We start from the raw sequence: 17,999 nt of genomic DNA, 5'->3' as shown, positions 1-17,999 counted from the left end.
TATTATGTATATGTACCATTTCTTTACTACGAAGCTTTACCATAGTTCAGGTTATCATTTATTATTATAGGCAAAACTACACCGTGTGAACATTAATATGTCTCTATTTTTATATATTTTTTAAAATATATCGGAAAAAAAACTTGTTACACATATTATTTTATATGATGTGTTTTTTTGTAAACATTTTTTATATAAAAGTACCATCAACCAAAATAAAGAAAAGAAGCTGTACAAAATAAGCATTTTTTTTTTTTTTTTTTTTTTTGTATATATAAAGGAAACATATTGTGGTTAAGGAGCAATTATATGAGAATTTTATTTTTTTTATTTATCACATTTATATTATTAATTTTCGACTTTTAGTTTTTAATATATTTTTGATGTTTTTTCATCATTACTGCTACAATGTTTTCAGCCTTATTTCGGCAATTTTTTAATAACCTTATTTCGGCAATTTTTTCATAGCCTTATTTCGACAATTTTGCAGCTTAATTTCATCAATTTTTGTAGATTTATTTTTCGACAATTTTTTTCAGTTCAATTTCGACAGTTTTTTCAGCTTAATTTCGATAATTTTTTTACCAATTTTTCCAGAATTTAACATAATTTCGATAGTTTTTAACATAATTTCGACAATTTTTTTTAACATAATTTCGATAATTTTTTAACATAATTTCGATATGTTTTTAACATAATTTCGATAATTTTTTCAGCATTATTTCGATAATTTTTTCAGCATTAATTTGATAGTTTTTTAGCATTAATTTCGTTAATTTGTTAGCATTATTTTGATAGTTTTTTAGCATTATTTCAATAATTTGTTTTAGCATTTGTTTTCGATACTTTTTTCTTTATTTTATAACATTTTTTTCAATTTTTTTTTTTTTTTTTTTTGAACTTTTTTATGTATATATATATATGTATACGTTTTTTAATAACGCGTTTAACACTGTTCATCTTCGTATTGTTCACCATTTTTACCTTTTTTTACGTCTTTTCCTTTTTTAATTTTTTCTTTCCTTTTTATTTTTAAAAATAATTACCCAAAAAACTGAAATAAAATATACACTTTTGCGTATATATATATATATATTATACTTTTATATATATATATATATATATATATTTATGTGCTCAGTTTTTCGACATTTTTGAACTAGGATTTTGTATTTTTGCAAAAACAAATTGCGCGAAAACATGCAGCATCGAGCAAGTATGTTAACATTACAAATTACAGATAATTCCAAATGATAAGTTTTTGCATGGTTTGTTTGAGTTGAACTTTTCTTTTTTGAGATTAGTCTTTTCTTATTTGAAGTTTGTCAAATCATTCACAAAAAAATAACATATCTGACAACAATAGTGAGGAGGAATAAAAAAAGAGGGATGAACAAATAGAAGAAAAAAAGAAAAAAGGATATTAAACAATGAATTTATTTAAGCAGACAGGGAAAACAACAAATTCTATAACTCATATTTTAATTAGTAAAATGCAAATTTTTTCAAAAAAGAAAGTGCATGCTTGAAAATAGTGTTTTAAAGAAAATGCATATATATAAGAACGAAACAAATGATTTTTAAAAATTAGTATTGTTCACATTAACCTTGATGTGACGTATGTGTACATGTACATATATGTATATATACATGTGTATGAATGGATGTATTTGTGAATACTATTTTATGTTCATGTGTGCGTAGTTGCCATTTGTATAAATTTCGTTTACCTGATCAAGTCATATTTTAATTTTTTTTTTTTTTTTTTTTTATATATTATTACCTACTTTTTGCACCCTTATTTTGAATAGACAAGCAAAAAGCAAAATTTCCTGAACCAGTAATATCAATAAGACAGTTAGAAGAAAAAGACATAAACGAAGTAAGACAGTTGTTATATGATCATTTTAACTCCTTAACCTTACCGGCAGTAATATATTGGTCCATACAACACATTTATGATTTGTTAGTTATAATTGTTATAAATTATATTTTTTTTCTAGACTTAAAAAAAATATTTTATTTTCTGATAATATTTTTAATATATTTATATATAAGAGCAAAATTAGAATTTTTAAATCATATAAGAAAGGATTGTCCCGATTTGGAAAATTTATATAAAAGTTATATTAACGTGGAAGGATGTAATTTTTGGGTAGCTGAAATTTTTGATAATAATTTTAGCTCAGCTAGCCGTACGACATGTAGTGATATACATGAAAGGGAAAAAATTATATTAGAACAAGAAGAACAGGAAAGGTTGTTAAGTTATGATAAAGGAAGTTCAGATATAAAAAACATAGATGAAGAAAATAAATGTTTAAAAGATGTATCATGTAATAAAAGTGCTGCATCAGAATGCGGTGAAGGTTACAATGACGTAAATAATACGTCAATTAATAGTACATCAAGCAGAAATATTGATAATACTGATAATATTGATTATACTTATAATACTGATAATAGTGATAATATGGATAGTACTGAAAATATTAATAATACTGATAATGTTGAATGTATTAAAAATAAATATGAACTTAATAAGAATAATTGCGAAACAACAGAAATTAAGCATAGTGAAATAAATAGAAAAAAGAGTGTTACAGATGATAATCGAAATAATGAAAAAAATATTATAAAAAATAATATATCAAATAATATGAATTGTAATAAGTTGTATATTTCTAACAGTTACAATGATGTATATTACAAAGTTAATAATAATTCATCATATAGTGGTAATAATAATATTTTAAATGATGATGAGAAAAATAAAAATCATAAAAATGATATAACAGATAATTATGCAAAAAGTAATATGACCATAGAAGGGGGAACAGGTGGTACTGATTCTACACGAACGGTTAGCAGGAGTGATAATTCTAACATTGCCAATAATGAGATTATTGGTAGTTGTAAAAACTCGAATAATAAAGAAGAGAATAGTCATTGTAGTAAAAGTGCTGTTAGCAACAGCATAGATGATAAAACAGAAAAAAATAAAAACAAGGATAAGATTAATGGGAATGACGATAATGATGATAATAATGACAGTGGAATTGAAAAAAATATTAGTAATGATATTAGTAATAAACAAAATATTAATAATAATAGTAATAATAGTAATAGTGATAGTAACAGTAATAATAATAATAATAATAGTAATAATAGTAATAGTAATAATAATAATAATAATAATAATAATAATAATAATAATAATAATAATAATAATAATAATAATAATAATAATAATAGTAATTGTAATAGTAATAATAATAGTACTAACAATTATAGTGTAAATGACCCAAAGCATCCGAATATTTTTAATAATAACGTAAATTCAGTTAATGAAAAAGAACAAGATAACAGAGCTAATACAGAAAAAGAGAAAGTACTGTGTAATATAGGCGATATAGCAAATAAGGAGTTAATTGATAATAGGCAAAATGTACCGTTCAGGTTTAATCAAATTAAAAGAAATATATTTAGTATGAGGACAAATGATGATGAAGATTCGAATTTTCGTTTTATAAATAAAAAAATAGTTGGCTGTGTTGGAATTGTACCATTTAAAGGGGATAATTCTATTGCACAGCTAGTTCGTATGGTTGTTAAAAAAGATAGTAGAAGGATGAGAATAGGAAGCAGGTTATTAACACAGTTAGAAAATTTTGCACATGAAAAGAATTACCAAGAATTAAAAGTTTTTACAAATAATTTAAATACAGATAGCTTATATTTTGTCAAACAAAATGGTTTCAATTTGTCTCAAATTGTTAGAAGGGGATTAATGAGAGGGGATTTATTAATATGGTCTAAAATTCTTAATAAAGATGATTTTTATAAATTTAATTCATCAGGTAATAACAAATTTGAAAAGGCGATGAATCTGGGGGAATACTGATTTGTTTTTGTAGCACTCGCGCGGAAGTGTATACATACGTGTAGTTCTGCGTATATATATGTGTATGTATATGCATATGTGTATGTACATGTATATGTGTATGGGCATGTATATGTGTATGTATATGCATATGTGTATGTACATGTATATGTGTATGGGCATGTATATGTGTATGGGCATGTATATGTGTATGGGCATGTATATGTGTATGGGCATGTATATGTGTATGGGCATGTATATGTGTATGGGCATGTATATGTGTATGTATATGCATATGTGTATGGGCATGTATATGTGTATAGGCATATATGTGCATTTTATTTTTTTTTAATGGCTTATTTTTTTACCTTAACATTTTTGTAAATTCTGGCTTTTTTTAAGTTTGTAATATGTAATGTACACAACATTTGAAAAATTAAAAAAATTATTCCTCAAATGCTTCCACATTTCTGTTATTTTAATGACTCTCTTTTTAACTCGAATATTGTGCATACTGGCATTAATCGTATTAATACCAATCCGTCATCTGCTCTTTATTTTCCCCTCCTCATAATTACATATACATATATACATATGTGTTATGTACAGATACATGTTTACAGCACATGTTTATGTAAATTTTTATTTTTCCTTTTGCAGATGTGAAGAGTTATACTAATAATATTTTGGACTGATAATTAGTTCGAGTACTTTTTTCATATCTTTGGTAATTGTGTATTATTACGTGTTAAATATATGCATATATGTTGAATATATGTGTATGAGTATATATATATATATATGTATATAATATGCACATACGTATTGCAGTGCATACTTTTCCATATTTGTCGCAAAAGCGCAGTATTCTCTTAAATTTAAAAAAAAAAAAAAAATTTGGATATTAACACCAATAAATGGTCTTATGTTTGTTATTTGTTACCTATTTTTAAATCAATAACTCAAATGTATTTACAAAGCTGTGTAGAATAGTAAGACTGAAAATATTTACTATATTCGTTATAAACATTTTACAACATGATGCTATAAGGTACTTTTAAAAAGATACAAAAAAAAAAATGTAAGCAAAAATGTAAATAAAATAAAATCGGAGTAGCTTTTTATTCCTCTTACTATAATAAGGTATTTTCTATATTTTGGGTTATTACTAATACCCCGTTTAATATATTTAAAATGATATCCAAAAGGTAGAATTTTCATTTTTGAATGAAATATATATTTAGCTTTTTATAACATAACTTAATATATTTTCTCATGTTTTTACGCGTGTTGTTATTAAGCCATTTGCAGTTATATAAATAATTATACACACACGGAGGTATATATAAATATGTATACATGTGCATATGGATGAGATAAAATGATTTTACATATATGGTTAATGTTATAAAACAGTCTTACTAGCAACTGATATATATATGTATATTAATAATTTGTATTTAATTAACGTATTCCTTATTCTCTATACTGAAAGAGGAAAAAAAATAATAATAATAATCCTAAAATTGTAGCTATAAATAATGAGGCTTCTGTAATTTGGTTCAAACAAAAAAAAAAAAAAAAAAAAAAAAGAAAGAAAGAAAGAAGAAGATTAGATACATAGATATGCATATGCATGTGTGCAGATAAACGGCTAAAATAAAAAATAATAGAATGAAAACGGATTTTTTTGGTATTATTGAAAATAACAAAATTTTAATGTGAGCATATAATAAAAATGTTTATGCATGCATATCTCTTTTTTAAATGAGAGTAGCACTTGTAAGGAACATTTCTGTAATTCATGTGGGAGGAAGATAAATGTACAGTTTTATTTTTTTCGTTTTTCTCTTTTCTTTTTTCTTTTCCCTTTTTTTTTTTTTTAAATTACTAAAATAATCAAATTGGAAATTCATTTCAACGGAGTTACACCTTCGTATGAACATTTCATTAGTAGTACGATTTTTTATAAAAATTATGTGTATTGTGATAACTTTGGTTAAATAGAGCGATAAGTGAATACTGTTACAAGTATATGCTTTTACAAGATTTCCATTTGACTTTATTAAACTTGCTATAATAAAAAAAATATTAATTGCATGGTTAGAAACATAAAGGAATAGATAAGATAAAATGAGGTTATATACTTTAACATGTATCTACATTGTAGTAGTATTTGTATCAACATTATCAGTTAAAATTCAAAGAAGTATTCATTATATTAACAATAAAATATTAAAGAATACACGGATTAATAACAAAGCTCCAAAAAATTTTGTTCATATAAATAATCATAAAGAACAAACATATTTACAAAAGGTGCAATCTAATATAGTTCAGGCTGGAGAAACCCTCGGCGAAAAGCTGGGCAAAAAATTTGGCAAAGGAATAAATAACCCCATCAGCATAGCTGCTATAATTTTTGCTATTAGTTCGGTAATAGGTACGTACAGTTAGTCACCTGTATTTGCATTGTTCCACTGTGATATATATATGTTATTATGCATGAGTGTACACGTATGTATATATGGGTGTACATATATATATATATATATATATATATATATATGTGTACATGTGTGTTTGCACACCTATGTGCATGTTTTTAATTTCCCCCTCCCTTCCTCCCCTGCATTGCGCCATCCTGTAATAGGCTTTTTTTACAAGAGAGGAGAAAAAGAGACAGGTAAAAAGACAAATGATTCATATAAATCTAATAACGAATTATCCAAATATAGATGTGTAAAATGCAATTTAGTAATGTTTCCAGCTAAAGGAAGGGAACAGAAGTTTTTAAAAGAGGTAAGGATGTACAAAGCAGGAGAAAAAGTGCATTCGAATTGATGTACGTTAAGTGTGTTCCACTAGCTAACTCTATGATTCCTTTGTATTTCACGTGGTTTTATTATGTGTACTTTTGTTATGCGTCCTTTTGTTATGCATAGCTTCATCCTACGTATCTTTTCCTTAATACCATTCCATACTGCTTCATTCCACTTCATACCATTTTAAACCTGAACGCTCGCAGAATTTCATTTGCCCCAACTGTGGACAGTCTAACATGGACAAGCATGTAGCGAAAAAATAGCCTCCATATTTATAGGACTCTATTTTTGTTATTTATGGATGTGTATATTATTATTCATAAGTTTTTATGTTATATTAATAAAGATACACATAATGCAGAAATTTGGCAATAAAAATAATAAAGAGGAAAAAAAAAAATTTTTTTTAAAGTGCATTCTCTGTTCTATGATTTAACAAATTTGAAAATTTGCAGAACTGTGCGTAGGTTAGGCCATATATATGCGCGTAGATGTGTTTGTGGGTGCTTGTGCATGTATGTTTGGGTGTGTACATGAACATGTGCATGAATATGCTTGTATGCACATATACACAGCGATGTGCATTAATACACAAACATATATAAATATTTATATAAGTTATCCGAAAAAAAAAAAAAAAAAAAAATTATGCGGGAATGTAAAAAGCCAAAATGTTTATTTTTATTTTAATTAATGTATGTAAATACTGTTCCACTTTATATTATATATAAAACTATGTTCGTGTTCTTTGCATTTTTATAATTATTTTCTTTTCTTTTTTTTTTTGTGTAAAAAAAGCTTTTTTTATTTTATTTTTTTATTCTTTTTGCAAAGTTGCATACATATATGTATATGTGTAATATGTATATGTATAATATGTATATGTGTAATATGTATATGTGTAATATGTATATGTGTAATATGTATATGTGTAATATGTATATGTGTAATATGTATATGTATAATATGTATATGTGTAATATGTATATGTGTAACATGTATATGTGTAATATGTATATGCGTAATATGTATACGTGTAATATGTATACATGTAATATGTATATATATGTATTATGTATATATATGTATTATGTATGTATGTATACATATTATATGTGCGTATATGTACGCAATGTTGCATGGACGTTAAAAAAATTATCCTGAACACATCAGGCACTGATCGTCATTATTACGACGCAGTGGGCAAACATTTTGAGTAACAGTAAAATCTGTTGAAATAGTTTCTCTTGATGTTTCTCTTGTAATAGCTACTCCTGCTCCTCCATCAGCATTTTTCATTTTTGCTGCATTTTTCGCTACGTGCATATCAACAGTAAATTTAATCGCGTCCGTTGCTGCTTGTGTTCTCAAGTAGTAGGCCCCGGTCTTTAAGCCTTTTTCCCATCCGTAGAAATGCATACTTGAAAGTTTTGCGAATGTTGGCTTTTGGATGTAAATGTTCAGCGACTGTGACTGTTAAGAAGTAAAAATTTGAAAGTGTGAAAATACGAAAAAGCGCCAAAATATGCACACACGCGCAAGAAAGGAAGTTTTTCTTTTTTTTTTTTCTTTTTCTTTTTTTTTTTTTTTTTTTTTTTTTGGTCCATACCTGGTCGATAAAAACTCCCCGATCGGCAGCCATGTCGATAATGTTCTTTTGTTTGATTTCCCAGACTGTTTTGTAGAGTTCCTTCAAATCATTGGGTATTTCACTTATATACTGGACACTTCCATTATGCGCAATTAACTGCTGTTTCATATCTTCGTCCCATAAGCCCCTATCGAATAGATCTTTTAACAAATGAGGGTTAACGACAAAAAATTCTCCACTCAAAACTCTTCTATAATAAATGTTACTAGTATAAGGTTCAAAGGATTCGTTATTCCCAAGTATTTGAGATGTAGAAGCAGTTGGCATAGGTGCAAGTAGTAAAGAATTCCTTAAACCATGTTTACGTATTTTGAGCTTTAGTTCATCCCAATTCCAGTACTTACTATCTACCTTTTTATTCCACATATCAAATTGTAGAATACCTTGACTAGCTGGACTACCCTGATAAGATTCATAAGGTCCATGAATCATTGCTAATTCCATAGACATTTCTAAAGCAGCATAGTACATGGTTTCGAATATTCTTCTATTCAACTCTTTAGCTTCATCCGACTCATAGGGATATCTCAAAAGCATAAAAGTATCTGCTAACCCCTGAACACCTATACCTATAGGTCTATGCCTCTTGTTAGACACTTTGGCTTCTTTAATAGGGTAATAATTTCTTTCAATTATTTTATCTAGATTTCTAGTAATAATTTTTGTAATTTCATATAATTTTTTAAAATTAAATTCTTTTTTTTCCAAGTCCACAAATTTGCATAAAGCAATAGAAGCAAGATTACATACAGCAACTTCATCAGGTGAAGTATACTCAATAATTTCACAACACAAATTACTACATTTGATAGTACCTAGATTTTTTTGATTCGATTTAGCATTACATGAGTCTTTATATAACATATATGGAACACCTGTTTCAATTTGACTTTGTAATATAGCAAACCATAAATCTTGTGCTAATACAGTTTTTTTGCCCATATTTTCTTCTTCATACTTAACATATAATTTTTCAAATTCTTCACCCCATGTTTCACTTAGTCCTGGGCATTCATTTGGACACATTAAAGTCCAATTTTGATTTTCTTTTACTCTTTTCATGAACAAGTCAGGAACCCAAACAGCATAAAACAAATCTCTTGCTCTTAATTCTTCTTTGCCATGATTTTTTCTTAAATCTAAAAATTCGAATATATCTGAATGCCATGGTTCAATATAAACAGCAAAAGAACCTTTTCTTTTTCCTCCTCCTTGATCTACATATCTAGCTGTATCATTAAAAACTCTTAACATAGGTACGAGTCCATTTGAAATTCCATTCGTACCTCTAATATACGAATTTTGTCCTCTTATATCTTGTACTGCTACACCTATACCACCAGCTGTTTTACTAATAAGAGCACACTGTTTTAGTGTTTCGAATATACCTTCTATTGAATCTGATTTCATAGATAAAAGAAAACAAGACGACATTTGGGGTCTAGGAGTACCAGAATTAAATAATGTTGGTGTAGCATGAGTGAAATATTTTTGAGACATCAAATGATAAGTTTCTAATGCTTTATCTATATCATCAATATGTATACCTATCGATACTCTCATTAATAAATGTTGTGGTCTTTCAATAATTTTGTTGTTAATACGTAATAAATAAGATCTTTCTAATGTCTTAAATCCAAAATAATCATAATTAAAATCACGTGTATAATCAATTTCTTTATTCAATCGTTCTTTATTTTGTAAAATAAATTCATATACTTCTTTACTTATTAAACTTGCTGGTCTTCCTCTTACATCTTTATATGTATATAATGCTTCTGCTACTTCCCCTATATCATCACTAGTATTTTTATGTAAATTATCTGTTGTAATTCTTGCAGCTAAAATTGAAAAATCTGGATGAGTTGTAGCCATATATGCACATGTCTGAGCTGCTAATTCATCTAATTCACATGTTTTTATTCCACTATACATACCATTAATTACTCCTTGTGTTACTCTTGCTGGATCTACTAATTCATGAAGACCATATGATAATCTTTGTATTCTTTTCAAAATTTGATCAAACGATATATCTTCTTCTTCTCCCTTTCTATTCAATACATACATTGTTTGTATAGGTTTTCCTGATGGTGTTCTTTTAATCCCATCATCTGATATCCTCCCTGACAAGCTCTTTTTTATTTCTCCACTATCGCACGCCATCGGCAAGCGTTTTATGTTTTCCGCCATCCTGCTTTCTTCCAATATGAATGTAAGTTCTGAGGTGTGCTTTGAAAATGCGCACAGTTGTGCCTATGTATATATATATATATATATATATATATATATATATATATATACAAGAACCGCTAACCAAAAGTAATGCGTCGTTCTGTTACGCTACAAAGCTATGGCTATTCTGAGCATACAGCTCCGTGTAGGTGTTTTGTTTTTATATTTTGTTGAATATTATTCTGTTTCGACTTATTTAGTTCTATATCCTTTTATTTCGTTTTTCTCTCAAACAAATATGGATAACTATTCAATTTCGCTATAAAACTGAGGGAGAGATAAAAAAAAAAAAAAAAAAAAAAAAAAAAAAGCGCAAGGAGATTTTCGTATGTTTTTCCCTTTATAAGAGCTATTTAAATGCTTCCTAAGTATGTAAGAAAATTTACTCTAAATATTTTTTTAAGCCAAAATAATAAGTAATCTACATAAAAAGAACGCATACCTATCTGTTAGTATATTATATATATATATATGCCTATCCTTTGTAAATATTTTTTTTGAGCTTCGTTTAAACGCTAATTTTTCTGCTTTATATTTCAACTAAAAATTTTCCTCAGCAAATGAAAGTGAATTTTTTTTTCCTTTTTTTTTGCTTTTCGTTCTTTTTTTTCTTTTTTTTTTTTAAACTGTTTTTCTATATTGCGAATTTCGTTCCATGTACATGTTCATAATTGCGGAGTAAATTTTTGCCAATTCAGAAAAATAGTTTATTAGACCTTTTTATTAATACGTGTGTCTTTGAAAAAAAAAAAAAATCCTCAAATGGACAAGCTCTCTTTTATCTTTTTTTTTTTTTTAATTTTCGTTTAAAAATTTTTTTTTTTTTTTTTTTTTTTTTTATTCCCACTTTATTTTTTTTAGACAAATATATTAATAAAATAAAACATAAGTGACAAACAATCGCTTCGTGTATTCCTAAAATGATTTTCTTTTTATATCTTATAAAAAATTAGACAGAACCACTGTTAGCACATATTGCCTATGCAGTACTTGACTGTCTGAGGTTTTAGCGGCAAGAATAGGGAAATGGAATATTTGTCTCCTTCTTTGCTCCCTTCTTTTTTTTTTTCTTGTTCTTCTCTGTTAACAATTTATTGATAAACCTGCACATTCGAAAACGTGAAGAATATATGCACACATGGAATTGATAAAACTGCAAAAGATGATATAACGAAGAACAAAAAATGAAGGGATCTCTTATTTTAATACATAACAAATTACGTATACATGTGTACACACATACATAAGCATATACATACATGCATACATACGTGAATACCTACTCACATGCATACGCGCATTCATACGCGCATTCATACGTGCATACATATATGAACACGTACATGTATGCGCATATACAAGTACATTTTTCCCCTTTTTTATGCGCACTTTTGCTAACTTACTCGTTTAAATAAATGTCGGGCAATCTTTTCGATTATTCTGCATTTATAAAATGTTGAACAAGTTTCATAAAAATATATCCTTCTGATTATTTTAGCACAATTATATAATATTTATACTATTATTTTTACATGGCAACTTCTTTTTTTCTTTTTTTTATTAACAAAATTCGTACATTTTAGTAAATGTTCGAGTGAATGCCAATATTCACAAGTATACTGCTCATAGGTAAATATGCACAAATTTATAAGCATAAATATGTAAGCATAAATATGTAAGCATAAATATGCATGAGAAATGTATATGGGCAAATATGTATGCATAAATATTTGCACACATATATATGTATATATGTACGTATAAATACGCACTTACATTTATGTAGCATTAATTTATTTTTGCTATTTATAACTTCTATTCAAATAAAAACTCGTAAAATATGGTCGATAAATGGAAAAAATATAAGCATACATTATATGTATACAAGTGAAGCACAGAAATTTATAACTGCACAATCTTTGTATATTCATCGAAATGATGTAAGACAATAAAACAAGTTCATAATTAAACAAAAGCAAAAAAAAAAAAAAAAAAGAAAAAAAGAAAAGAAAAGAACATTAAAAACGTTAAGAAAAAGAAAGTAATATTTTAAAGGATTAGACAATTTAATTAGCTAATATATGAAAAGAATTTAACTTAGAAAGTTTTTACATATATGCATAATTGACAATATGCATACGTACATACGTGCATACTCGAGTACATTTGGTTTTAATAAATACAAAAAAAAAATATAAAATAATAAAAAAATTAAGAAAAATCAAGAAAAATATAGCGTTCTATTAATTTTTTTTTTATTCCTATTCTTTTTACAATTGTATGTTTTGCTGATAAAAATTAAAGAACATATATATGATACATTCTTTGAGTTCACAAAAAGTTCTTTTCATCATAAATTTAATGAGCAAACTTACGTGCAATTAATTATCAAAACTAGTTAAACCCATTCATTATTGTTCATACTTATATATGTATATATATATATATATATATATATATATATATATATATATATATATATATATATATATATATATACATATATATGATACAAATGTTTATGTACATGGCATATATGTGTATGTATGTTCAAGTATACACAATACATATATATGTACATGCATACATGCGTATATACATACATACATGCGTACATACATACAAATATATGCGTATAACCGTTAAATAACGGGGAAGTGCTTCAGAACATGTACAAACATGTAAACTAATATTATGGTATATATAAAGCTCAACGAGATGATCAGGAGATCTTGAAAAAAAAAAAAAAATGAAAACGAATAAAATGAAAACAAAAAAAATGAAAACAAATAAAATGAAAACAAAAAAAATGAAAACAAAAAAAATGAAAACAAAAAAAATTTAGCGTCCAAAAGGAGGTCGTGAAAACGTAATACTAACAAGTATATGTTTGCATGTGAATGTGCACGTGAATATATTCAAAATGTTAAAAATTAAAAAAAAAGAAAAAAAAAAGCGCGTATGTATACTTATGTGTTTACGCATATATACATATGTTTATGCATAAATATATACATATATATGTACATATATGCGAATATACAAACAAAAACTATGTACACATTAAACCGTCTATTCCCGGTGCGATGCGTAGTTATTTTAAACAAATCAAAAGTACACATAAAAAGAAGGCTTGCATATGTTTCAAGATATTCTACTACATGTATACTCCAGAAATATAAAATGTATTACAGTCCGTATACAGCTAAAATAAAATAAGAACATGAAAAAATTTAGCATTTGGTATGGTAGTTATTGCGCTTAAGCATAATAATATATTTGTATTATAATTTACTGTTCTTTGTTTTTTCTTTCACTGCGACTGTTTTTATATTTCATTTTATTTTACCTCTTTTGGACAAGTCAATGTTTATAATAAAACAACAAAGGAAAGGAGAGTAAAAAAAAAAAATAATAAATAGGTTTATACATGCAAAACGTTTATGCTACAGTGTATTTCCCCTTTGGATATTTCATTTATTTATTTTTATTTTTATTTTTATTTTCTTTCTTTCTTTTTTTTTGAAGTGTGTATGTTACTACAATCTTAAACTATAAAAAAATAAAATTATTAAAAACAGCTAAGTGATATATATATATATATATGTATATATATATGTATATGTATATATATATGTATATGTATATATATGTATATATATATGTATATGTATATATATGCTTATTGTGCATACGAATGTATGTATTTATGTATGTTTATAAAAATGAACATGCAAACAAAATTAGAAGTGGCATGACCTTTTTTATAAGTGCCCAGTAAGCAGTTTTATTTTTTAAATATACTTTTCCCTTTTTTTTTTTTTTTTTTTGTTTTTCTTTTTACACCCTCAAAAGAAGGGATATATATTACAAATTTTGCAAAATATTTCATTATTCTTAGTGTGTACAATATATGAGCGCAGTTAAAATTTTAAAGAGAAATATATGAGGAGCTCACAAGTGAGAGTATAACACAGTTGTATTTAATATAAACATACTATGAATACATACTCTTATTATATTCGTGCATATAATTAGTTTTTACACATAATAATAATAAACTTAAATAACATATAAACGTTTCTCTATGTATTTTGAAAGAGTTATAACGAAAAGGAAGAAGTACAAAATAAAGTATAAAATAGTATTATAAAATGGTAAAATTGAAGAAAATTTTTTTTTTTAATTTTTACTAAAAATAGAACAATTACTAAACTTTCTTCAATTTTTTTTAAAAGCCTTTTTTTAAAAAATTTGTTCATTTAACGAGTTGAAAAGAAGAAAATTGCTGTGGTAAATTTAGGGATACGAAATATGGTTCACTTACATGGAGTTATAAAAATATACATATATATATATATATATATATATGCATAGATACATGCGTACAAAGTCATGAAGAACAAAATATTAACGAGAAAAAATATGCATAAAGTTCATTGTAGCATTAAAATAATATATGTTTACAGAGAAAAAGAAAATATGAACAAAAAATGAACGAATTTTAAACATACTAAAGCGAACAAAAAAAAAATAAAAAGGAATATATACATATATTATATATATAGGCATTTACATATATATCTACGTATACATAGTTCATATGTCAGTTTAATTTTTTCGGACTTAATACATTACATGCGTAACCCTGCTGCATTAACAAAAAAAAAGAAAAAAAATTAAAGCTTCAGGTAAATAAACAAATTTCAAGACGTACTTTTAAAAATTCTACATAAAATATGTACAACATCAGCTCGGAAATATAAGAATAGTAAATATAAAATTAAATAAATAAAATAAATAAAACACATTGACTTTTTAAAATAACAAATATGACATGTATGAGCATACATGTATATGTACATGATATAAATCTTAGTATACTATAGTACAGAAAAAAATAATATTAATAATTTAAAAGCGGATAAACAGGAATTGTAGAAACTAAAAATTAAAATCTTAAAATATAAATTCGAAAAAAATAGTGAAGAAAACAAAAACTAAAAAAGGTACTTGCAAAAAAAAAAAAGTACAACAATAAATAGCATAAATACAAGGTGCATATGTATACATGCCGTACTAACATATGGTACTAAATATATATATATATATATATATATATATATATATATATATATATATATATATTAAGCTATTAAAAAGTAGGGTGACGTTGCGATAACAGTTAATTTAGCTATCATGTGAACTCTTGCTTTTCTTTTTATTTTTTGTTTTCCACGTCTTTACCGTTTTTCTCGTCCATTCTATATTTTACTTCCATTCCTTTTTCAATTTCTCCTACCTCTTCTCATTTTTCCTTTTTTTTGGTATCATTTTCAAAAAGCCCTAATTTATGTAGTAGTTATCGCAAGAACTTAAACTCTGTTTTCTGTAAATGTTATACAACTCCTTGACTTCGACAGTATCGTAAGGATTATGAAGATTATATATATTTTCATTTTGCTGTAAATACTTTTTTTTCAAGTCCTTTTTATATTTATTTTTATTTTTCTTATTTTTTTTTCTATTAGTATTTTCCTCTACGTAAAAGCTAGTTTTATTATATACGATGGTGTTTTTACATTTGTTATTAACTGATTTTCTGGACTTGATCTTTTTGCATATACAAGTGCTCGCTTTGTTGAAGTTGTTCACAAGGTTTATCTCATCCTGTATTGAATAAGGAGCGAAATAATGCAAAGATATGGATGAGCTAAGTATATCGGTTGTACGTGTGCTTACCGTGTGATACAATGCAATTAAAAAAAAAAAATTAAAAATAATTAAAATGGCCAAAAATGGCCAAAAATGGTCAAAAATGGCCAAAAATGGTCAAAAATGGCAAAAAATGGTCAAAAATGGCAAAAAATGGTCAAAAATGGCAAAAAATGGTCAAAAATGGCAAAAAATGGCTAAAAATGGCAAAAAATGGCTAAAAATGGCAAAAAATGGCTAAAAATGGCCAAAAATTACCAAAAAGGGTCAAAAAGAAAAAAAAAAAAAAAAAAAAAAAAAAAGAAATTCACTCAACCATGTATATAACGACTAAGTTGACACCAAATTAAAAAAGCATCTACGCAAAAAACCTAGAGCGTTTAATGAACATATAATTGATTTGATGAACATATAATTGATGTGATGAACATATAATTGATGTGATGAACATATAATTGATTTAATGAACATATAATTGATTTAATGAACATATAATTCGTTCAATGAAATGGTAACCGTACCTTGTCATCGACAAGGTAGCATCTCGAGCAGCTTGTTAGTAAGTTAAATTTTTTTGCGTATGTTAGATTTTCCAGGAAGGCTCTAATAACAAAATGGTGTAAAATAATGGAGGCATGTGCCCTTACTCTACACTTTTTAATATGCACACACATACATGGATACATATGAATACGTATGCAGGTATGTATATAGGTAGGCATGGATGTATGTATATAGGTAGGCATGGATGTATGTATATAGGTAGGCATGGATGTATGTATATAGGTAGGCATGGATGTATGTATATAGGTAGGCATGGATGTATGTATATAGGTAGGCATGCATATATGTGAATATGTGAACGTATACATTTTGCGCAGTTTCATTTAGAGTATGTACAGTGGGCAATGATAAAATATACAATCAAATGTCTTCAAGGTTTTTAAGAAAAAAAAATTACATTATATTATTTAAAAATCCGTCAGTATATTTTATAAGATGGTTGAAAATACTTTCCTGTTGTTCTATATTTTTATTGTAAGAATTTAATTTTCTTCTTAAATTTTCTATTCGTTCCCTCTGCTCAATTAACTGAATACTATAAAGACGATTCATAGCATCCATTTCCGTACATTTTCTCAATGTTGCATTTACCTGCACATGAAGAACGTGTTAAATAAGTTGTTAAATTTTCATACTCAATATGTACATAATATTTTTATTCACGTGAGCATGTCCTGTTAATTGTAAATGTGTGTAAAGGTCTACGCATGCATACTTATATATACACATATATATAAATATATATATAAATACACTTCTTCCTTTTTTTATGTAACACATGAGTTATTTTGGTGCGCTTACTCGTCTAGTTTGGCTCTGCATTCTTATGATAATAAATGGGTTAGAGAAATAGGAAAATATGAAAAAGTCAAGTTTTAAACAAAATATGAAAGTAATAATTTTATAATAAGAGCTGCACCCCAGTCTTTTCAAAAATGTTTTTAAGGTGATATGCGAAAATGTGAAAAGATGAAATATTGAAAAGATGAAATATTGAAAAGATGAAATATTGAAAAGATGAAATATTGAAAAGATGAAATATTGAAAAGATGAAATATTGAAAAGATGAAATATTGAAAAGATGAAAAATTGAAAAGAAAAAAAAAAAGAAAAAAAAGAAATCCAA

The 17,999-nt window shown here is 26.1% G+C and overlaps 4 protein-coding genes across 4 annotated transcripts; 2 read left to right on the top strand and 2 right to left on the bottom strand.

Annotated features, from left to right (window-relative positions):
• Positions 1 to 1,430: 1,430 nt before the first annotated feature.
• Positions 1,431 to 3,904, top strand: PmUG01_13023300 (N-acetyltransferase, putative; the record flags this gene model as incomplete). The annotated part of the gene is made up of 2 exons (XM_029007206.1): positions 1,431 to 1,488; positions 1,812 to 3,904. 2 exons carry the CDS (start codon positions 1,431 to 1,433, stop codon positions 3,902 to 3,904), a joined length of 2,151 nt encoding a protein of 716 aa, XP_028863619.1.
• Positions 3,905 to 6,016: 2,112 nt separating this feature from the next.
• PmUG01_13023200 (conserved Plasmodium protein, unknown function) lies at positions 6,017 to 6,971 on the top strand (the record flags this gene model as incomplete). The annotated part of the gene is made up of 3 exons (XM_029007205.1): positions 6,017 to 6,326; positions 6,537 to 6,685; positions 6,912 to 6,971. The coding sequence occupies 3 exons, from the start codon at positions 6,017 to 6,019 to the stop codon at positions 6,969 to 6,971; spliced, it is 519 nt and encodes a 172-aa protein (XP_028863618.1).
• Positions 6,972 to 7,863: 892 nt separating this feature from the next.
• On the bottom strand, positions 7,864 to 10,552 carry PmUG01_13023100 (ribonucleoside-diphosphate reductase, large subunit, putative; the record flags this gene model as incomplete). Its single annotated transcript, XM_029007204.1, has 2 exons — positions 7,864 to 8,181; positions 8,318 to 10,552. 2 exons carry the CDS (start codon positions 10,550 to 10,552, stop codon positions 7,864 to 7,866), a joined length of 2,553 nt encoding a protein of 850 aa, XP_028863617.1.
• Positions 10,553 to 15,940: 5,388 nt separating this feature from the next.
• Positions 15,941 to 17,695, bottom strand: PmUG01_13023000 (conserved Plasmodium protein, unknown function; the record flags this gene model as incomplete). The annotated part of the gene is made up of 4 exons (XM_029007203.1): positions 15,941 to 16,264; positions 16,831 to 16,912; positions 17,271 to 17,464; positions 17,675 to 17,695. 4 exons carry the CDS (start codon positions 17,693 to 17,695, stop codon positions 15,941 to 15,943), a joined length of 621 nt encoding a protein of 206 aa, XP_028863616.1.
• Positions 17,696 to 17,999: the final 304 nt, after the last annotated feature.

The sequence above is a fragment of the Plasmodium malariae genome (genome assembly GCF_900090045.1).
Source record: "Plasmodium malariae genome assembly, chromosome: 13".
NCBI lineage: Eukaryota > Apicomplexa > Aconoidasida > Haemosporida > Plasmodiidae > Plasmodium > Plasmodium malariae.
The sequence above is the reverse complement of the archived record's forward strand: the minus strand, read 5'-3'. Positions and strand labels throughout refer to the sequence as shown.